The sequence below is a fragment of the Lissotriton helveticus genome, chromosome 7, assembly GCF_964261635.1.
Source record: "Lissotriton helveticus chromosome 7, aLisHel1.1, whole genome shotgun sequence".
NCBI classification, from domain to species: domain Eukaryota; kingdom Metazoa; phylum Chordata; class Amphibia; order Caudata; family Salamandridae; genus Lissotriton; species Lissotriton helveticus.
The window spans coordinates 350,554,443-350,578,157 of NC_136068.1; the positions used below are offsets into that span (position 1 = coordinate 350,554,443).

General features: G+C 47.8%; 1 protein-coding gene across 2 annotated transcripts in view; it reads left to right on the forward strand.

Annotated features, from left to right (window-relative positions):
* PLCG1 (phospholipase C gamma 1) overlaps nt 1-23,715 on the forward strand; it is a 595,860-nt gene that overhangs the window by 561,772 nt on the left and 10,373 nt on the right. Inside the window, exons 30-31 of one of the 2 annotated variants that reach the window (XM_078652159.1) lie at nt 3,699-3,787; nt 9,331-9,524. In XM_078652159.1, the coding sequence (XP_078508285.1) occupies nt 3,699-3,787; nt 9,331-9,522 (281 nt within the window). In that variant the 3' untranslated portion in view covers nt 9,523-9,524. The remainder of the gene's footprint in view (nt 1-3,698; nt 3,788-9,330; nt 9,525-23,715) is intronic. The other variant, XM_078652158.1, reaches the window with a different exon arrangement.

Below are 23,715 nucleotides of genomic sequence, written 5' to 3' on the forward strand. Positions count from 1 at the left end.
CGCTGGCCCGACGAGCAACTGCCCAATGATGAAGCATGAAATCCTTCGGGGTGTGAGAGAGCAACAAGGAACAAGACTTGTTCTTCCTTGTCATTAGAGAGTCCTAGACCTAGGCTACTCACTTCTCTTCCCCTGCTTTCAAGGGAGCGAGTGACACTCTGCACACCTCCCTAGGAAGCGTCCCCCTGTTTTTGACTTTAGGTTTCAGGAGGTACCTCTAAGGTTCCTGTGGGTACATGTACTAATAAATTCAACACTGGAAACAGTGTGGGTTTATTAATAAGAAGTGTTTGATAGAAAACACCATAGGTTTTGATTAAGCTATTATGTAGCTGGGAAACTCGTTTTGACCAGTGTCCAGTACATACCTTAAGATGGCTACCCTGTTCACTTCCACTTTCAGTAATTGAAATAGCCAGAAAGGGTCATATAGTGTACCCTGCCTTAGAGGCTGTAACGCCTGCTGTAGCGGTGACTTTCAAATATTAGATGCAGTGTTAGGAGACATGGCACACAAGTGTGTGCCATGTCGTGTTTTCACTTTTTAGAGCACCTTGTGACACAGACTGCAGCGACAGTCTGTATAATTTTGGTGCTGGGAACTTTAGAATGGAACAGGATATGCTGCACCTCTTAGGGACCTAGTCTTTCTAGTCTGTCAGATGAAGAAGAGTAAGGAAGCATGTTGGATTGTTGCAGGGACTACTCTGTCCTACATCCTCCTGTCTAGGTGCGTCCTTTCTAGAGCTGACTAGTGTCAACAATGTTAGGATCCTATTTAAAATGTCCTTTGTCTGCCTCTTTAATGTCCTTGCCTATTCTATTTGGTTTGGAACCAGAGGTGTCTACCTCTGCTAACCCTAACTTAGCAAGGGTAACCCCCAGCTTACCCATAAAGGTTACCCACAACTTGACAAACCCCACCATAACCAACAGAATCAGGGTGGCTAGCTTACTATTTGACATGGGGTCAGACCACCAATCCAAGAACAGTGCAGCCATAAAGGCTAACACCCAGCAGAGGCCGCTGACAGCTGTCAGTGCCCAGAACCACACCTTTAGCTCTTCACTGGCAGGCGAAGGTACTAGCATACAGGCTTCTTCAGGTTCAGGTTGGCTGTCTGCTGCTTTAGAGTGGGGTGGTTACTACATCCTGTAGTAAACACCCTTCTTCCACTCTCTTTTCTGTTAGATGAGGAGCCACCAACTCGGGCTTAACAGCTGCTGACTAGTCAGGACTCGTTGTGAATCAGGCAAGGCTACACCAGTGCCAACTTTGGAATTCTACTGTGCTGGTGTAGGATCTCCTTGGCACACTGAAACCTTGGCTACACGTTGCCCACCTTTCCTACACTTTATCTTTTTCCTTTTCATTTGGGGCTTACCTGAACTAACTGCAGGTCCAGCCAACCCCCCGAATCCTTTAATGAGGACTGGCCTTGGACCAGTACTTTCTTTGGCTCAGACCAACCTCTGGGTGGACGTTTCCAAGGGAACAGTCCTGGGAAAGGTCTGTCCTGACTACCACACATCTCCAGCTAAGGGACCCAACTATTTATAGGAGTACTAAAGCCACATGCCTAACAGTAACCTCCCCTGGGATAGCCTTTACTCTCCTAGTCTCACCCATGATATACTGGTTTGAGAGTACCAACCTGTCATGCACAACAGTGTGACCGGCACAGGTATCTCCCAGGGCAGTGGCTGGGATTCCATTCACTAGTAGGTGGTGGAAGTGTTTGCTTCTTTCTGATATCTCCAACTTACCTTTGGGTCCCACTTTCCAGTTAAAGACTAGGAGGACCTCTTCATCTGAGGAATCATTCTCAAAAGCTACACTAGCAACCCCTGAAGGTACACTAGTAGGTTTGTTTTTAGGACAAGAAGGGACCTTGGCTCTCTTAACTGTCTGTTTACAGTTTAGGAACAAAGCCTTCTTGAAGCCCCAGTTTTTACCCTGGTGCCCACCTTTGTGTTGTGAGGTGTCTCAGGGCCCACCCTCCTTGACAGGTTTTTGGGGCCTACAGAGTACTCATTTTCTTATTCTTTAGAGCGGTCCACTTTTTCTCTCCTTTCTTCTAATAACGCCCTCCATGACTGGTTTTGGACACTCTTGTTTTTACAAAAGGGTCAGCCTTCTTCCCGAACTCTTAGGTAGAGACTGGCCCCATGTCCCCAAGGTATTGATGTAATTTATCTTGATAATTACATAACAGATGCTTTTTCATAATTAAATGATAAAGCCCATCATAATCGTGCACATTGTTACCTTTTAACCCGCCACCTAGTGTTTTCCCTGAAAAGTCTACAAAATCAATCCAGGACTGACTTGGGGTTTTCTGAGTGTCCCTGAACATGACCCTGTATTCCTCTGCTCCGTGGTGAGTTCAAAGCCCTCAATCGGGGTGTCCTTCATGAGGTCATAAGACTCGGTATCTGCCTCATTCACAATTCGTGCTGTAGCTCTTAGGTGCCCTCTTTCATACCTCAGGCCCTAGGTACCAGGGTACAATTTACTAGGGACTTGTAGTGGTTGCTAAAGGTTTTGCCAATTGGGTAAACAATTGTACATTTTTAGGGAAAACACTGGTACTGGGACCTGGTTAGCAGGAACCCAGTACAGTTCAGTCAAAGGTGAATCAAATAACAGGCAAAACGTGTGGTGGAGGTGGGGAGGAGGGTACTGCAAGAAGTACCAAGCGTCCTACAAGGGCTAGGAAAATGAAACCATGAACACACGTTGCCCAGATGAGCTACCTTCTTTTGGCATCATACTGGTTCTGCATGTGCCTTGAGGGAGAATAGAGCTTCTCTATTTGCCCAAGAAGGAACTTGTAAACAGATTTGCCAAATGCAACGAGGGAATCAGTGTATGTAGGTTGCACTTCCAAAAGATGCTAATAATAAATCCCTCTACACTGCTTTTAAGCTGGGGGCTACTTTATTTCGGGACTCTTTTGCCCAGATGCTGCCAATGTTTGCTTTAACCCATCAGAAATTGTTTCCAAAGTGTGACTTAAAACAATGCTGGGAGGAGAGGAGGGAGTTTGTGTTCTGTGCCAAATATTCTACACTAACCAAGGCCTTGTTTTTTGTTTTTATTTTGTAAGGATACCCACCCAAATAAACGTGCAACAGAGCACGGCCTCAATTTGGCCATGTTTTAAGTTCACAGTTGGACAGATGAAAGCATTTTATCCCTCCACTTTGAGTTAGGGAGTTTTTTTCTAAACTAAATATAAGTTTAAATAGTTTGACTGCACAAATGAGATAATCAGTTTCAAAGGAAGAAGAACACTAGCAGTTAAAAAACAGTTTGAGACTTTGTAAATAAATATGTAATAACTATGTAAATAACTATGTTCACCTCCATCACTTCCTTGAAAATTTAATGTATGGCTTTTCACAAACATTAGTGCTAATGGGTTTGATTTGCTGCATTGCTATCCACGATGCAGCGTGTAGTATGAATAGGATGCATTGACAGTACATGAAATCTCAGCTTTTTGTTACTGCTGATGCACGAGCCACGCTCCTGCTTGGGTACCAGAGCGCGCCACAGTCTCTAACACGCTTGTACCAGGACCCCTTTACAATTTAGTTGCCTCATTGTGATTATATGGCAGTTCGGGAGTGTGTTGATCGTTTGACTCTCTTACAGTCTTGTAACTGGTTCTTGATGGTTTGTTTTATTTAAGGATACAGAGCAGTGCCTTTGAAGAATAACTTCAGTGAGGATCTGGAGCTGGCCACGTTGCTTGTTAAGTTGGATATTTTCCCTGCTAAGGTAAATTACTTTTTTCAGATCTACTTTGAATGCCTATGGTTGGAGGAAATTGGCTGGCAGTGTGCGGCAGGCAGTTTGGCTGGTATGTCCTAGTATGTGCTAGTATATAGATCTGGGAAGTAAAACCAGGCACAACAAAGGATTCCGTTCCATACTGCCTACAATTTTATGTACTTATTTTGCTACTAACAGCTGTTTACCTAAGAGGTATGACATTCAATACATACTATTCCTGTTAGATGGTTTGTTAAGTGTTTAGCCCAAAGGAGTATTGTAGCGCTAAGAACCTAGCTCAGACTCAGGTTTTGATTGTAGTGCAACTGGGTCCCTGCCAACCAGGTTCCCTGTGTCAGTGCTTCTTCCCTAAAAACTATCCCACAATTGGCCCTTCAGACCACCTGTTAGTCCCTAATAAAATGTACCTGTGTACCAAGGGAATTGGGACTGAAGAGGGTCCCCTAGGGACCCCTCACCTAGGCCACGCAGACTGCCACTGCAGCATAAATCACAACTCTAGCAGGCCTTACCAGCCATCAGGCAGGGTGCACTATATCCCACTATAACCCTGTGCAGTACAATCGAAACCACATTAATGTCCAAGCAAAAAGTGGGGGCCATGTCAAGAGAGGCACTTTTTTCACATACTCCTTGATTCTACCTTTTGTTATTAATAAATTGCATTAATAACAAAAGGAACATGTTGCAAGAACCTAGGAAACCAGTAGAACGGCAGACACTCTCACTGTTGTTAGTATATCAAAAGATGTTTTTAGTCACTTGTGACTCGGGGTGTTACCACACTGACTTACCCCTTCCCACTTGTAGCTCCAAGACACTGATGGTTTGCGGGGGAGGGGGGATGGGGGGGCGCTCACCGATGTGCATGGCTCCAACTCACACTCTCTGCATGAGTAATTTAAGTGAAGAGAAATGCTGTGACATTCCACCAAGATTCACTAGTAAATGTTACATTTCGAGTAGCCTCTGTTGTGATGATACTTTCAGTTCACCTATGTGAGGGGTCTTTGCCTTGGCTTAGGACCCCAAACTCATCATTATATCATCACCAGTCCGATGTTGAACAGAAGAAATTTGAAGACTTCAGCAATGGTCTGGAGGCCTGCAAGAAATGGAAGTAACACTCGCCAGCAATGTGCAGGTTATATTGCGGGTCTGCGCCTTAACAGTCTGCAAGATGTGACTGTAACACAGATCTTGGAGTGTGCATGTATGTCGTTTATATGAATCAATCTGAGGGCTGGCTACCCACCATTGATTTATCATGCTATACTATATGATGAGATATTACTTACATAGTGCACAGCATCTTGAGGGATCCCAGTTCATTTTATACAGTCCTGTGAAATGCATAGCTACTGTAGCACACATCTGCAAATTTAGTTTCAGCATGTGTTGAACAGGATTTACATAATTTCTTCACATAACACGTCTCGGGTTTGAGTAGGACATAGTAAATATTTTTTTTAAGCTGTTTGCAGACATTCGTTCATTAATTTGTGTGCATGTGTTTTATTTTTTGGTTATTTTTCTCATTTCTCTCTGTACGTGTCCATGCCCTGTAAAGTCGCAGTTAAAGAGATTTCATGCAGACCTACACCTATTAAGGCGCTGCTTCGAAAGCCATATGTCAAGTGTACTTGGGCGTACTTTTCAATCTTCTGTTAGTAAAATGAGCATCACTGCAGTCAGTGGGAATGTTGGAAATTGGCCTTTTTGCAGGATTATCCCCAAACTTTTTGCTTTTGCTTCCTATTTTTCCCTGACCTGTTTGTGTTGGTTTTAGGACTCTGGGCACTTTACCACTGCTAATCAGTGCTAAAGTGCATATGCTCTGTGTAAATTGTGTTATGGATTGATGTTTCCATGATTGGATATTTGATTTTCCTGTTAGCCCCTAGTAAAGTGCACTGCGTTAGCCAGGGCCGGTGAATTAAATGCTACCCGGGGGCCTGCAGCAGTGGTTGTGCCACCCCCGTGAGTAGCCCTGAAAATGGTAACTCAGACCTGCCATTGCAGAGTCTGCGTGCAGTTTGTAACGGCCATGTCGACTAGGCCAGTGCACACACTGGCCGGTCCCTAACCTTCCCTTTTCTTACATGTCAGACATCCCTCAGGTAGGCCCAAGGTGGTACCTATGTGAGCAGGGTGCAATGTTTGTGAAAGGTAGGACATGCTCTGGTGTATGTGGCATGTCCTAATAGTGAATTACAGCCAATTTCGTTTTTCACTATTGCAAAGCTACCAGTTCCCCATAGGATAGAATGGGAGGTTTGTTTATAACATCTTATAAACATAACTGGCCCAGGGAATTCCGTAAGAAAATAAAGTTTAGTATGCCTGAACTCTTTAGAAAGTGGGCATTTTCTCGCTCAGTCATCCTGTGTGCCTCTGCTGGAATATGGATTGCCTGTCTAGGTTTTGGATGACAGAAGGCTGGGGGCCGGAGAGACTACAAATAGTCTAGGTAGGTCAGGAAAGGGCTGAATAGATCTAGGCTGTGATGGGGAAAGGGGGAGGGGATTTGCTTGCACCTCAAAGGGCCTGGTCTGCCTCTGACAAGCCATCTCCATCTCCTGCCAGGAAATCACACAAGAGAAAGCAGAACTGGTTCTGGCCAGGCACAGGCCCTCTCTGCCTAAGAGAACAAAGGATTTTTGGACGTAAACACTGAGTCCCAGACCCCTGAATTTTAGAACTCATCTGGAAAAAGAAGACTGCCAAGAAGAAGAGCCAGACAAGCTGCGAAAGGGAACGACTGCTTTGCTGGGCTGACCTGCAGTGACTGCTTCTGTCCTGGGCAGTGAAAGGCCTGGACTGGACTTTCTGCAACCCAATTTGTGAGTCTCTTCAAGGGCTTGAGGTAGAGCTTGCCCCCTGTTCACGAAGTCTCAGGTTCAACAAAGACTTCAAGATCTTCTGCTTGCAGCACTGGGGACTGTGTGTTTTGTGCTGCAAACAGAGGAAAAGCAACTCAACGACATCTATGACGCCGCTGCAGACTCCATGTCCTGACGGCACCACAGAGGGCTCTGCCGCACCGCAACCTTGGTCTCACCGCCGACGCCTGTTGACGCCGCCACCGAGCCGCTGCTTGCACCACGACCTGTGGGCACCGCACTCCGCACCACCTCACTTCATGCCAAAACTTTGGCACCTCAGAGAGCACCGTCGCAATGCCGCATCGCAACTTTGGTCTCACTGAAGACGCCTGTGGATGCCGCCAACGAGCTGCTACGTGCACTGCGACCTGTGGGCACCGCACACTGCATCACCTCACTTCACGCCGAAGCTTTGGCACTGCAGAGAGCACCTCCGCACCGCGACCTTGGTCTCACTGACGCCGCCACCCAGCCGCTGCTCGCACCGCGACCTGTGGGCACCGCCTCGCTTCACGCCGAAGCTTTGGCACCGCAGAGGGCACCACTGCACTGCGACCTTGCTCCCACTGATGCCGCCTGTTGATGCCGCCACCGAGCCGCTGCTCACACCGTGACCTGTGGGCACCGCCTTACTTCATGAGGATTCCTTGGCCTCCCTGGCACCGCCGTTCCACGCTGAAATCGACGCCGCTGCTTGCACCGTGGTTTGAGGGCACCATTCGTAAGTTACACAATGCATCGCCCTCATCCCGCAGCCTTGGCTTACCGACGCCGGTGCCATCTACTCCAGTTCGTCAGCCGACGACGGCGCTTCAGCAGCGACGATGCCGCTGCTGGCACAGTGACCTGCTAGCATGTGGCGAACCCCGCCTTCATCTCGCACCACGACCCTGGTCTCACCGACGCCATCTGACGCAGTCACCGAGCCGCTGCTCGCACTGCGACCTGGGGACACCGCACGCTGCACTTCGCACCACAGCACCCGACGCCTGCCAGCGCTCCTGATTCGATCAGAGAGGAGCTCGACCTGCAAAGCGAGTGACTTCAAGGGTCTGAACGCCCTGCATGTCTCACAGGTACTGTTTGCGGGTCTTCCCGACACCGTCGCTGGCTCGCGACCAGCCAGAACTGTTGATTTGTTGTTCACGATGCCGTGATAGCCCCGGACGGAGCTATCCACCTCAAGGAGCTATTTTATAAAGCATATTTTGATAAGTAAAGATTTTGAAGTATAGTATTGTGGATTTGTATCGTATTTGGTCTTGTCTTAAGTATGTAAAAATTGGATATTTTGCTTAACTGGTGTGGTGTCCTTTTGTAGTGCGTACACTGTTTTACTGTTGGTTATTTGCAAATGCTTTACACACTGCCTCTAAGATAAGCATGGCTGCTCATCCCAAGCTACCCAGGGGGTGAGCAGGGGTTAGTTTAGAAGTGTAACTCCCTTATCCTGACTAGAGTGGGGGTTTCTGCCCCGCTTTGGCGCAAGTCTCAGCTAGCCAGAAATCCCATTTCTAACAGGGAAATATTACAGTATTGAGGGTTCTTGGCCAGCACGTAAGGCCGAAAAGCGCTGATCTCTTCAGAAGTTTCTTTTGTGTAAGTATTACTTTCTAAATAAAATGGATCACCTCATCAACTACACATCAACTGCACGTAATTATCATTGCAAGTGACATCTTATAGCTATTGAATAGCTACAGGCAGAAACTGATTTGAAAATTTCGCCTCACTTCACATTGTCGCAGTTCTTTGATTCGGTCACAAGATTCTTTACCTAAATCACCAAGAGCAGAGGGATTTACAAACTTCTGATCTACTTCAATGTTTCGTATCCTGTGGTCCAGGTTCCCCTGGGGGTCCAGGACTCCTACCCAGGGAGTCCATCACTGCTTACAAAATGTAATGCCATTAATAGATTAATAGATCCTATATAAATAAAGGAGCAAAATGTACAATTGCCAATTTTCAACATTCTGTAAATGTGAAAGCATTTGAAATTGGAGAGTAAAAATTAACTTTGCATCTTGGATTGATTTTATGGGAGCAGTGCAAGTGCATCCTACAAAATATAGTACGGACAGTGGGTGGCCTCTATTGCATTTAGAAAAGCTCTAAACTTCTCATTAAAATTTCGAATTTTTGGGGGGGCATTTGTTTTTTAATTAAATAAAATATTACATAATTTGTGTATTTGTTTGAGGATTGCATTTATCTGTATTTCTGTGCATTGTTTTGCAGTTAAAATGTTCATGATTGCTTAGGTCTGGGTCCCCGGATTCCAGTAATGACTCGGTGGGGGTTCCCTAATTCCAGTCATGACTCAGTGGGGGTCCTCTTATTTCAATGATGGCTCACTGGGGGTCCCGGATTCCTGTAATAATAAAGTGGGGGGTTCACAAAAGTCAAAAGGTTAAGAACCACTGTTCTACCCCATAATCTCAAGAAAGATAGATAGATTCAGTTTGGTCAGTATTAGTTCTTCGACTGCATGGCTTTGCTGTAGCACATCTTTGAGACTTGATTGATTGTATGGCATGGCTAGAACACAGGTTTGGAACTCATTCCTAAATTAACCATGTTTGCAATCCGTGCAAATGTAAGTAGGAAAAGCAATACAATCATTCTTTCTTACACTTTCAGCTGGAGAACGGAGACTTTAACTCCTTTGGTGCAGCAGCCCAGAGAGATCGGAGCAGCGAATCCGTAAGCACAATGCAGGGCTACAGAAACCGGGAGGGCTCCATAGATTCCCGCTACCAGCAGCAATTCGATGATTTTCGTGTCTCTCAGGAGCAGCTGGCGGACCATTTCGACAGCCGGGACAGAAGGTAAAGGTCGGTCTCTCCTAAATATGGGAAAGGGATATTACACATGGTTGTCTGTAATAGATTTAGATGATAGTGCTTTTTTATGCTGGAGGATCATAGAAGTGCCTTGGACATTACTAAGAGCTGCACAGAACCATGTACGTTCCTGGAGTCTCTTCATATTGCGTGAGTCAATTTTCGAGTTGCGGTCCATGTGGGATAAACTAAATGAGTTACTGTTTCATGCAGTTGAGAGAACAAAACGGAAAGACGTAGGGAAACCCCATGGTAATCCAGTTCAGCACACTACCACAGTGTATTCCATGTTCAAATCAATTTCATGCCATTGCACAGCTTTCAAAGGAAAGAGGAGGTTTGAAAAGTCCCCTGCTCGCGACACAAGGGGACTACTTAGAGGTTTGTTAGGAAGAGGGAAATCCGGGATCAAAGGAAGATGGAGGGTGAGGTCACCCTACCAGGACACAGCTCTTTAATTGTGAAAAACATATCAAGTAATGAACAAGTTACTTGATAAAGCTAGAAATCTAAAAAGAAGGAATCCAGTGATAGCACGCATCTCACTGAGTTTCTATTCGCTGTGGAAACATAAGTGCGGCTATCCTGCCCGAGGCAGTACTGCTCTGCTACAAGGACAATAGAGACAAAAGCCTTTCCACATATTGACAAAGCATGGACAGCACAGGCAGCAACCTTTTTGGGCACCCCCACTCAGTCGCTGCCCATGTAATTCATCTGTACTCTGAGCTCTAGAAATGTAAGGAATTCGATCTACAGTAAAAATGCCAATATTTGACCTCTCAACTGAGGCTTCCAAAATGGGTGCTAGTTTATTCTGAATCATTTTACTGGCATAGGCACCAAACTATTGAGATTGGATTGAAGCTTAACACTACTTTCATTTAGCACATTGAGCCACCATTAAATTACTTTTTTTTGTCAAAAGTATTTTTTATTGATCATTTAGTAAAAAACCAGTAGAAAGAAACATGCGACAATCCTGCACTTCAGCCCACGCAGGGGGTTAAATTACTTTTTTAATATCACTGACGTGCTACATTTGAAAAGACTACCAACAACCTGGATAAGAATTAGTGTTTATGAGGTCCTACTCTTTCTAATCATATACCAAACAGTTGAGTTACCATCTCCAGTATTTTAATTGGGAATCATTGGTAATTAATGGTCAATACTGACATAGCGCATCCATGTTGTTCCCACATTCATAGTTTTATCTTGTGTGGATGTGATTGGGCAGTCTTTTCAAATGAGCCCCTTTGTGTATTTTGATTTGTATGTAGTTGGATGACCTGATGTGTTCGTTTTTTGCTCCAGGTCTATTAATTTCCCGTTATGTAAATGACCCTTGCTTTTTTGGGTCAGATGTTTGATCTTAATATCATATATACAAAATACTCAAATATAGGGCTTTCAGACAGCCTCTTTTTAGCGATTGGTCTGTTATTGTGTCATTCACGTTTTTCTTCCACACACTACAGCATCCAGCATGGAGCAATGGATCAATTCTCTTCAAACTTGGGCTAACTTCACTGTGAGTGCCTGCATTCTGCACCTTTCACAAGTAGCACATCCAGAAGGACTACTATAGCAGTGTCTGCTTAGAGACCAACTTTATATATCTTTTTTGCTTTTAGGCATTTTTTAAAAAGAAATTATAAGATTGATGAGTGTAAGAAAGTGGCTCTATATATACTGGACCAAAGTAAGGTACAGTGTCTATAGAGTCCCCAATCCCCAGTGGTTTAACAGAGGTTAAAGTCAGATCTGACCTTACTCTCTAATGTGGTAGCTTGGTCGAGCAGTAAGGCAGTATCAGAGGACAGTGTAAAGCATTTGTTGTATACACTCAGTCAGCAAAAGGTTTCACACACTCAAGAACTGAACTCTAGGCCAATTGTTGTTAGATCAAAAGATATAGTTGTTTTATTTTAGAACCAACAGGTATCAAAATATACTTTTCTCAATATGAGAGACTTTGGGAAATTACTTTGCAGACAGGCAATAGACTTAGTAAGTACAATAGTTACTGGGGTTGCAATAGGCAACACAATTCTAAACACAATTTAACATTGGGCTCAATGGGTTTTTCTATAAAAATGCAATAGATTACTGTCAGGATTAATTTGCTAACCACAGGACTCGATCCTGGATTCAGTCCCGGGAACCTAAGCTGTAACCAGTTATGTAAAAGCGTTTTGGTTACATTTGTACTTTTTAAAGGATTTAAATGTATTTTCAAAGTTGACACTTGGAAACTTTTCAGAGAAAAACGAGCAATGTTATCCTATGGAAGGAAATTCAAGTCACAGGTAAAGTAGGTTCTCGTTACTTTTGTGATCCAGTACTGGACTCCTAGATCCAGCACTGGGACCTCTACCTAAGACAGGTAAGTATTTACGTTTCAGCAGTTGGTACGATTTTTAAGGAATATATGTAATTTGCAAAAATCGACAGAAGACAGAGAAAAACAGTCAATGGTTTCCTATGGAAGAAAATGCAGGTAACTGGTAAGTACAGTCAAGATTATTTTTGCGGTTCAGCACTGAACTAGAAAGTACAGCACTGGCTTCTCTCCTGATCCCAGGAGAGTATTTCGGAAATAGTTATTCGGCTGATTTTAGAGGAATATTTTAAAGTTGCAAACATCGACACTTAGAAGAAATTTCAGTGAAAACCAGTCAATATTAGCCTATGGGAGGAAAGTGAGTTATCGGCTTTCAGGTGAGTACTCGACTGGTGAGGTTAAGGTTCTGGGCATAGACTCAGGGGTCTCCCAGGGTCGAAAAGGTACATTTGTTACACCCTCAGCGCACAGGGGCAGCCGGGTGCAGAGAGAGTAGGCCCAATGCACTCCAATGGAGGGTAGGGGGCCTTTGGTTGTGGAAGAGGTGTGGCGCCGCGGCCAGGGCGACTGACGCTGGAATCTGGGGACCACGGTTCGATCCCCGGCTCCGGCGGCAGGTTAGCCCAGCACCATGTGACTCTGGGCAATAGCTCGCTTAATCTTCCCGACGGCCCCCCAGCGCCTAGAGACCCTTACGGGTGATTGTGCGCTTTACAAATGTGGACTTTACTTTACTTTGGTTGGTGGCTGCAAGCAGGCAGGCTACGCGGCTGTGGGAGCTGAGCTCCTGGTCACTTCTTCAGGGCAAGTGGGGAAGTAGGGTAGTAGTTGCACTTCCAGCTGCACTCTGGCGGCTGGGTGAAGGGTGCTTTTGAGCCATTGGGCGCTCAATGTTAACCAATGGGAAAGTTACAAAGTGAACAAAGGCTGCAGGCTCGGGAGGGAGATTCTTCAGGTGCGACCACCACTTCGAGAGGTAAATTGGGTTCTTGGAGAAGAGGTAAGTACCCCAAAGGAGGGCACAGGGGGCCATGGGGCGCCGGGTGCAGGAGTGTCTTTGAGCGTCAGGAAATCTTACCCTCGGCTGGTCGCGGTTGGAGGGGTCCCTGGTTATGAGGCTGCAGGCGTCGTCTGGGTCATCGAGGAGGGTCTTTGAGCACTGGACTTTAGGTCCCAGTTGCCGGGGGGATGTCCTCGTGGTCTTGGATCACTTGAGCACGGGCCGGGCTCGGTGGGTGCAGAGTGGGCTGGATTCGCGGTTCCTGGCTGGCACTAGGGGTATGGTTGTTGGAGCAGAGCCTCTGCTCAGGGAAGTCCCAATCTTTGAGAGGGTCAAGGCAGGCAGGTCCTCCAGGTTTCCAAGGTTGCTGTCCACAGGACTCGCTGGGATTTAGCAGGGGCATGTTCCAGGGTTGACAGGCCGGTAGGGGTGGGGCCAAGTCAGTTGGTGTTGTCCTGTTGTTAGCAGCTGCACAGCGGGTCTTCTTCTTGATCTTCTTTCTGGTTTTCTTATCGGGATCTGAGTAAGGAAGGTTCAGGGTGCCCCTAAATACTGAATTGAGGGGCGTTACAGGTAGGGCAAGTACCAATAGGTCCCTGTCCTGGGGGGTGTACACCCCCTTGTCTGCTCCTCTCCTGTGGGAGGGGGCAGGAGCCTAGTTGTGATTGGGCAGGGCTCCCCATCTTCATGTGCTGAGAAATTTGATATCAAACTTGTCAGTCCTCAGTGTAGCCATTATGTTGCTGTGGAGTTCGTAATGACGTCCTCCCAGTACCAAATACTCTTAATGGCATCACTGCACGTACAGTGCCCAGGAATGGCCCTGGGTACTGTAGGGGTACAGGGCTAATGCACCTGAGCCCACACCGCTGGCATAGGGCACCCAGCTAGAGGGGTGACTGAGGTATGCCAGGGAAGTGGGTTTTGTGGGCATGGCACACAGGGATGTGTGCCATGTCGACTCTCTGTTTAGTTCTGCACTTAGACACTCAGCCTGCAAAGGCAGTGTGTGGGTGTCAGGGTACAGGGCCCCTAAGAGTGGCACAATAAGTGCGGCAGCACTTAGGGGTCCTCTCTGGTCACCATGCCTTAATTGGGTTTTGGTTTCAACACAGTTTTAGGGAAGGAACACAGGCCCTGGGCACCTGGTTGGCAGGAGCCCAGGGCACACTCATTCAAAGCACATCCGCAGTTCTGCAAAAAGTGGGGGCTTAGCAATGCAAGAAAGATGGCACTTTCTCCCGATGAGGGACTGATAACTTCCTCTACAATAACATTTCTCAAAAATACTGACAACACAAATCAGGCATTAACACAGCCAAAAAACTGGCAATCCAATGTCGGACCTACTGGCTTTGCCAATGCCCTTTATTTCTTGGGCACAACTTAAGACAGGGGAACCCTACTCACAAGGAACCAGGGTACTAGTTATATACAAGGAAACAGCGGTTCCAGTGGCTAGTGAGGAAAAATGATTCAAGCAATGTATATGCACAATCGCGATAGGTTTATGAAGGATCTAGTAATATCTGAGAACAAAATAAACTTTCTACACAGTTTTGCTCTATCATGTTTATATAAAACACAGTAAATAGTATAAACTCCTTCTTAAATTCAAAAAGCAGAATACTTTGTGCATTGTGTCCCCAAGTGAAATGGAACCAAAAAAGTGACTATATACAATGAACAGTTTACAAGAGGTTTCCATAAATTCCAAGTAACGACCCATCAATATACATTTTTACAGCCTAGATATACAATGACACTAGCTGTGTGAGGGTCTGTTCTATAAGCTTGTCGACTGCGTTTCGACTCTTCTGTGAATATGGGGTCTCTTCAGGACTCCTAGTGTAGGGACATCTACAATTAAAATGGGGAAAGCATTAGGCCCATTGTAATCAATCAATCATAGTACTTGTAAAGCGCGCTACTTACCCGTGAGGGTCTCAAGGCGCTGAGGGGAGGGGGGGTGCCGCTACTGCTCGAAGAGCCAGGCCTTGAGGAGTCTTCTGAAGGTGAGTAGGTCTTGTCTGCCGTAGGTGGGTAGGGAGGGTGTTCCAGGTTATGGCGGCGAGGTAGAAGGATCTGCCGCCCGAGGTCGTTCGTTGGATGCGGTGGACAGCTGCGAGGCTGGCGGAGCGGAGCTGGCGGGTGGGGGTGTGGAGGTTGAGTCTGTTGTTCAAGCAGGCTGGTCCGGAATTGTGGAGTGCTCTGTGTGCGTGGGTGAGGAGCTTGAAGATAATCTTCTTGTCTACGGGGAGCCAGTGTAGGTCTCTCAGGAGGGGGTGATGTGGCTGCGGCGGGGGGTGTTGACGATCAGTCGGGCGGAGGCGTTTTGGATGCGTTGTAGCCGTCGTAGGTGTTTGGTTGGGCTTCCTGCGTAGAGTGCGTTGCCGTAGTCCAGTCTGCTGCTGACGAGGGACTGTGTCACCGTTCTTCTTGTTTCGGTCGGGATCCACTTGTAGATCATATGGAGCATGCAGAAGATGTTGTAGCAGGAGGAGGAGAAGGCGTTGACCTGCTTAGCCATGGAGAGGGAGGAGTTTAGGATGAATCCAAGGTTGCGTGGATGGCGGTGCTGTTCCCAGTGTGGTAGGCCACCAGGAGTCGTCCCAGGCTGAGGGGTGGGTCCGAGGATGAGGACCTCCGTTTTGTCCGAGTTCAGCTTCAGACGGCTGTTCCTCATCCAGTCGGCTACGGCATTCATTCCCTCGTGGAGGTTGGTTTTGGCGGGGTCCTTGGTGAGGGAGAGGATGAGCTGGGTGTCGTTGGCGTAGGAGATTATGTTGAAGTCGGGATGGCGGGCCACTTTTGCGAGGGGGGCCATGTAGACGTTGAACAGCGTCGGGCTGAGGGATGAGCGCTGGGGGACGCCGCAGATGATGTCGGTGGCTTCTGATCGGAAGGGTGGGAGGCGGACGCTCTGGGTTCTTCCGGATAGGAAGGACGTGGTCCAGTCCAGAGCCTTCTCTTGGATTCTGGCTTCTAGGAGGCGTGTCTTTAGAGTGCGATGGCAGACTGTGTCGAAGGCGGCTGACAGGTCCAGGAGGATGAGGGCTGATGTTTCGCCCTTGATTATATGGCGCCTGATGTCGTCTGTGGCGGCGATGAGGGCAGTCTCGGTGCTGTGGTTTATCGAGTATTTGGGTGTCTTTCATAGATTCACATGCCTGAATCATTCCCCGTCGTCGAGACGGGAGCCTCCGGTATATAAAAAAGTAATGTCCTAGAGACATACATAGAAAAGAATAGGCCCAAAGGTCTCACCTTAGTAGCCTATCCACGTCCTTTTGCAGGAAGGACCAAACAGAGCAGGCCCCAAGGGTCCCACCTTGGTGGCCTATCTGGGTCCTTTTGTAAAAAGGACCAAATAAAGTAAAACAGCCAATCAGCTACTACCTCCTTCTAGAACCTTGCTGCCAGGAGCCCAAGTCTCTCATATTTTCTACCGCACGTTGTGCTAGGGAGTCTCCACCTGAGTTCTCCTCAGGAATTTCTCTTTTTCTTCAAAACAACTTTTATTGTCTTCTACAGTTATGTCGGATAGTCAGAAGAAGGGTCTTTTCAGGGCTTGTTCCTCCTGCAGCAAGAAAAAACTTCATATTGAGGATAAACATGAGACATGTTTATATTGCCTCTACCCTCACCACCAGGCAAAGGACTGCAAAATATGTCGGTCCTTCTCCAACAAGACCCTCAAGGACCGAGAAGGTCGACTCCTGTTGTGGCTCAACAGGCTCAAGACCAAGACTGATGACTTGGTGTCTGAAGGTGAGAGTGTGTCTGGAGCGTCGCATTTTTCCTTGAAGAGGCCAAGGGTTTCTTCCCCTAGCCCCACAGACACCCCTCCTATGAAGACTTCTAAAAAGTCCTCAGAGGGCAAGCCATCTGTGTCTGGCAAGGACCTGCCTGTCCCCAGGAATCAGCCGCTGGTCCTGACGACGACGACAGCGTCGACGGTGCTTTCTGCACAGAAAACTGTCTCGACGACGACAGTGTCGACGACGACGGCATCATCGGCTTCCTCCTCGACGACGAGGACGACGCCTTCATCGTCGGCGAGCAGACCTACGCCGTCGACCATCCCGGTCGCTCCATCGACGACGAAGATATCGTCGTCGAGGACGAGACCCTCGTCGAAGACACCGACGACGACGACACCGTCGACGAAAACAACGCCGTCGACGAAGTCTACCTCGTCGACGAGGATCATCACGTCGACGGTGGGAAAGCCGTCGACGACGAGTACACCGTCGACGGTGGGAACATTACCGTCGACGAAAATGACGTCGATGAAGACACCGTCGTCGCAGCCACCGTCGACGATGAATAAATTACCGTCGACGAAAATACCTACCACGACACAGTCGACTTCAGCGTCGACGTCTACAGGACCCTGGAAGGAGTCTGCACTCCTATCCCACGCCATGGATGCCTTTCCACCGCAAGTGAGCCATGTCATGGTGAAAATTACTAAACGGCCTATTACGCCACGTCAGACATCGCCCGGTAGGATACAACAACTACCTCCGGCCTGTCTACTACAAGGTCAGGAGTCGGACGAGGACTCCTTTACGCAGGCTACTAGTCCATCGGACCTAGTGCTGAAATGCCAAACCACAGACGAGGAGCCGGAAGAGGAAGAAGACCTACTACAACAAACGGTCCAACCTCCATCCCAGACACAGGTTACTCCGATGGTGTGTCTCCCCGCATCCATCGTCTCGGACCTACAATTCCTCATACAGGATTATAAGGAAAGGTTCCCGGAGAAACCCTCTGCGCCCGCACTTCCAGCTGCACAGGTGCCAGCTCCTTCATCTCGCCATAGGCCAGCTCCCCTGGTCATTGAAAAGACACAGGTACCAATTCAGGACGCTCCCTCATCTGATGAAGAGGAGAGGGAACAGGAAGAAGGGGAAGTAGATGACGACCAGTCGGACCCGGATGCAGACCAGGACTATGTGGCACATTCTCCAGCCTCTCCGGATCCACAGACCTTGGAGTCTCCACCCGCAGACATCGGTGGATTCCACAACATCATTGAGCGGGCTGCCAAGAGGTTCCATATGTCCATGGAAACTCAGGAAACTGAATGCTTCCTTTATGACTTCAAGGAGCCCACTAGGAAGACTTCAAGGTCAATCCCGATTAGTGACTATATCTGGAAGCAGGGCAAACAAATCATGCAAGCACCTGCTTCTATACAGGTGGTGGTGCCCAGGCTTGATAAGAAATACAAGGCCACCTCATCGGCACCAGCATGCCTGACAGGTCACCCCAAACCAGATTCCGTGGTGACTCAAGCGGCGCAGAAGAACTCACGAAATCCAGCCTCGCCTCTATCGACGCCACCTGACAAGGAGGGCAGGAAACTGGATGCCGTTGGCAAACGCTTTACTACCACGTCGGCCATGACGGTAAAAGTGGCTAATTCAATAGCCCTACTGGGCTGTTACAATCGCCAACTCTGGGCGGACATTGCACCATATCTTTCAAATCTGCCGGAAGATGTCCGAGAGGAGGCACATTCACTTCTCTTGGAAGGACAGACCTCTGCCTCAGAGCTCATCGATTGTGCCATTGATGCCGCCATGACTGGTTTCCGGCAACTGGCAGGGGCTGCAGTCCTGAGGCGACCAGGTTGACTCAAGGCCACCACTTTCCGCCAGGAGGTGCAAACCAGGATATTAGATATGCCTTACGATGGCCAGCATCTGTTTGGTGACCAGATTGACGCGGCCCTTACCACCATCAAAAAGGACACGGATACCGCCAAGGCTCTGGGTACTCTACAATTCCGGACCCAGTCCTTTCGTGGCAACAGGGGAAGAGGCCAACCTGCATACAGAGGTTCCTATCAGAATCGGTCTTCATACTCATATTCCCAGTCCAAGCCACAGTTTCAACAGCGAGAACCTCAACAGGGACGACAGTCTTCCTACGGCAAATCCAATTACCGAGGAAAGGGCCAAAAACGACCTGCTGGCAACAGACAATGACTTGTCTCCCTGGCTAGCCCCTCCACCACTACATTCTTTAAGACTTGGAGGGAAACTGAAATACTTCCATCAAAATTGGCAAACTATAACAACAGATCGGTGGGTACTCCAACTCATTCGATTTGGACATTCCCTAGAATTCACCTCTATCCCCCCAACGACACCACCGTGTCAACGTTCACACAGGCACCTACGATTACTTCTTCAGGAAATAGCTTCCATGCTGCAGAAGGGAGCGATAGAGAGAGTTCCAAGGGCCCACGAGAATCAAGGTTTCTACTCTCACTTCTTCCTAATCCACCAAAAAGGAAAAAAATGGCGACCAATCCTGGATCTCAGGGCACTCAACGTGTTCCTAAAGAAACAATCGTTTCGTATGGTGACTCTGCAAGAAATCCTTGGTCTTCTGGAGAAAGGGGACTACATGACGTCCTTAGACCTTCAGGACGCCTACTACCATATACCTATTCTCAAAGGGCACAGGAAGTTCCTCAGGTTTGCGGTGGCGGGACAGCACTACCAATTTCGGGTCCTTCCATTTGGCCTCAAATCGGCCCGAGGATATTTACCAAATCAGCGTTAATCAAGTGAAAAAATGGACACTTGTAACAGATCCAGACCATTAGTTGGAAAAACTATGGTACCCTCAAAAGACCCAATGTGAATAGGTGTAGCGGTATATATCATTCCTCCGCCCCTACATTGTGGTTCGTTGGCAGTTATCATTGGGTACCATAGGTAGTGTGGGTGCCTGCCTCAACCTGAGGCTCCTCTGGTCTGGATTGCAGTGGCCAGAGAGAAAAAAAAAAAAATATATAGTGCAAGAAGAAAAAAAGGTTAAAAAAAGATCAGCACTTTTAAGTATTTTAATAAAATAGTGTAGATCTTATATTAAAATCAATGGGTACTTATCTAGGATCGAATTATGAGATCCAGAAGTATTCAAATTACAGGAGTGTCGACATGTTTCAGCCCCCTCTGGCTCAAAGGAGTCTACGGGGCTTTCGTCAGGACAAAAATGACAAACAAACAAAGAGATTCTACTCACACTTAATATGTGGAGTTCAAAGGAAAAGGCGAGGGTCAAATTAAACCACTCGATTTTCTGCGAGCCCCCTGATTAGGAGATTCAAGCTTGCATCGGGGAGGTTCAGAGCCGCGTGTGTGCTTCCCTACGCCGCTTGTGCTGACTCTGCCCCCGGACCTGTCCGGGGGCAGAGTCAGCACAAGCGGCGTAGGGAAGCACACACGCGGCTCTGAACCTCCCCGATGCAAGCTTGAATCTCCTAATCAGGGGGCTCGCAGAAAATCGAGTGGTTTAATTTGACCCTCGCCTTTTCCTTTGAACTCCACATATTAAGTGTGAGTAGAATCTCTTTGTTTGTTTGTCATTTTTGTCCTGACGAAAGCCCCGTAGACTCCTTTGAGCCAGAGGGGGCTGAAACATGTCGACACTCCTGTAATTTGAATACTTCTGGATCTCATAATTCGATCCTAGATAAGTACCCATTGATTTTAATATAAGATCTACACTATTTTATTAAAATACTTAAAAGTGCTGATCTTTTTTTAACCTTTTTTTCTTCTTGCACTATATATTTTTTCTCTCTGGCCACTGCAATCCAGACCAGAGGAGCCTCAGGTTGAGGCAGGCACCCACACTACCTATGGTACCCAATGATAACTGCCAACGAACCACAATGTAGGGGCGGAGGAATGATATATACCGCTACACCTATTCACATTGGGTCTTTTGAGGGTACCATAGTTTTTCCAACTAATGGTCTGGATCTGTTACAAGTGTCCATTTTTTCACTTGATTAACGCTGATATTGTTTGGGGAAATAAAATGGACACGTTTTCCTCGTCCCTCCTCTGATTATTCTGATATTTACCAAATGCCTATCTCCAGTGGCAGCATTTCTTCGTCAGCTAGGCCACCAGGTGTTTCCATACCTGGACGACTGGTTGGTGAAGGCACCGACAGCGGCCGCCGCAGCCTCATCCTCCAGCGCCTGTCTGGATATTTTCCACCGCCTGGGACTGACCCTCAACACCGCAAAGTCGACTCTGGAACCCACCAAGGTTATCACGTTGCTTGGAGCGACTCTGGACACGGAGTGTGTCAAGGCTTTCCCCTCTCAGGAGAGAAAAATCAAACTCATCTCCTTGGCCAAAGCAGTGGCTTCGCGGAAGACTCTTCCGGTCCGCACTTTCAAGTCCCTCCTTGACATGATGTCTTCATGCATACTGCTCATTCCACACTGCCGCCTGAAAATGCGTCCACTTCAGGAGGCACTGACAAAGCAATGGACCCAAGCCACAGGTTCTTTCGAGGACCGCATACGAGTCACTCGACCCATTATCAACCATTTGCAATGGTGGACGTCACTCCACCATCTGTCAAAGGGTCTGCCGTTCCTGCTCCCAGCAGAGCCACATGTAGTAACTACGGATGCGTCCCTGGAAGGCTGGGGAGCAGTCCTCCAGGAACTCCAGATCAACGGCAAATGGACGACACAGGAAACCAAGCTCCATATCAATCTGTTGGAGTTACGAGCGGTCTTCTTAGCTCTACAGGCGTTTCTTCCACGCATTCGTCACTCCCCAGTGCTCGTCAGGACGGACAATACCACGACGATACACTACCTGAACAAACAGGGGGGGACGCGTTCGATCTCGTTATCTCGAGAATCGCAAAGAATCTGGAACTGGCTTCTGGAACATGGAATAGCGTTGAAAGCGGAGTACGTCCCGGGCAAGGACAATGTCTTGGTGGACGCACTGAGCAGGGAGAGGTCTCCTTCCCACGAATGGGAACTGGACATGGAGGTGCTGGACCGTATCTTCAAGGAGTGGGGCACCCCGAACATAGACCTCTTTGCCACCAGAGAGAACGCCAAATGCCCAAGCTTCGCAAGCAGGCATCACCACTCAGGAACCCTCGGGAATGCATTTTCCATCGCATGGCGCAACGTCTTTGCGTACGCCTTTCCGCCATTCCCACTGATACCCAGGGTTCTCAGGAAGATGAAATCGGAACCCTGCACTCTGATCCTCATTGCTCCGTCATGGCCGAGGCAGCACTGGTTCATGGAGCTTCATCGCCTCTCTGCCCTGCCCCCTCTTCGCCTGCAGCAGTTTCCGGCCCTGATCACGATGTCTCAAGGGCAGGTTCTCCACCCGAACCTGAGCTCTCTGAAGTTGTCAGCCTGGCTCCTGAATACCGCGAATTCAGCCACCTGAACATCCCGCAGGATTGCAGAGATGTCCTTGCGAAAGCTAGAGCTGTCAGCACTAACAAAACCTACTCACTAAAATGGAAGCGATTCTGTTCCTGGTGTGTGGATCATGGCTTGCACCCCTCCCATGCCACTCCACAGCAACTGCTGCCATACTTGTTACATCTTGCGCAATCAGGCCTTGCGCATACATACATCAAAGTGCATCTAGCGGCGATTTCAGGGTTCACAAGGACGGCTACGGGCCCATCTTTGTGGGCGGACAGACTCATCAAACAATTCCTAAAAGGCCTATTCAGGTCCTTTCCACGACCGCGACCTATTCCTCCATCGTGGCACCTCAATGTGGTTCTTCATCAACTAATGAAGCATCCCTTCGAACCCATCCATAAGGCAGAGATCAAGTTCCTCTCTTGGAAAACGGCCCTCCTCCTGGCACTAACCTCTGCCAGAAGGGTCAGTGAATTGCAGGCTCTATCCATCCAGGATCCTTTTCTTCAATTTAGAGAGGACAGAGTCATTCTGAGGACTAACCCTTGCTTCCTTCCCAAAGTCCCCTCGGACTTCCATCTTAACGAACCAGTGGTGCTTAGATCGTTCTTTCCGAATCCTACCACGGCAGCCGAAAGAACTCTACATTCTCTAGATCTAAAGACATGTCTTAAATTCTACATCGATAAGACACAACACTTTCGAAAGTCATCCCAGCTCTTTATTGCCTTTAGTAGACCAAGGCTGGGCATGCCCCTGACAAAGCAGAGCATCTCAAGATGGATCTCTTCTGCGATCACCTTTTGTCACGACAAGGCCGGACGTCCTTTAGACTCACGAGTCAAAGCTCATTCTACTAGAGCCATGTCCACATCTGCGGCGCTGTTCGCTGGAGTGCCGATATTGGACATATGCAGAGCGGCGACATGGAAGTCCCCGCACACCTTCACCAGGCATTACTGCCTGGATACTGAGCTGATGAAGGATGCAGCAGTGGGCAGAGCAGTGCTTTGCCATCTATTCCAGTGAGGTGAGCCCTACTACATCCCTCCATCCTTTACGGGTATGCACATTCTCTTTCTGTATTTATATGCCATTGCATTTTGTACTTTATAGTCATGTGATATGTTTTATCTACATGCTCATACCTGATGTTCATACAGAATGTGCATAATGTATTGCTCGCTACTCTGATTCAGGCATGTGAATCTATGAAAGACACCCAAATACTGGATAAGAAATGCGTTACTTACCTGGAACTGCAGTTATCCAGTATTAGTGTCTTTCAGTAACGCATTTCTTCGTCTGAATCCGGACTGGGATGGGTCCAAAATGTTGTTGTCTTCCAGGTGGCGGGCCAATTGTATGTTGACGATTTTCTCGATGACCTTCGCCGGGAACAGGAGCAGGCTGGAAATTCTTGAGGTCCTTGGGGTCCGCCTTGGGCTTCTTGAGGAGGACGTTAATTTCGGCGTGTTTCCAGCTTTCCGGGAATGTTGCTTATTCGAAGGAGATGTTGATGACCTTCCGTAGTTCGGGTGCGATGGCTGCGTCTGCTTTGTTGAATACGTGGTGTGGGCACGGGTCTGACGGAGATCCT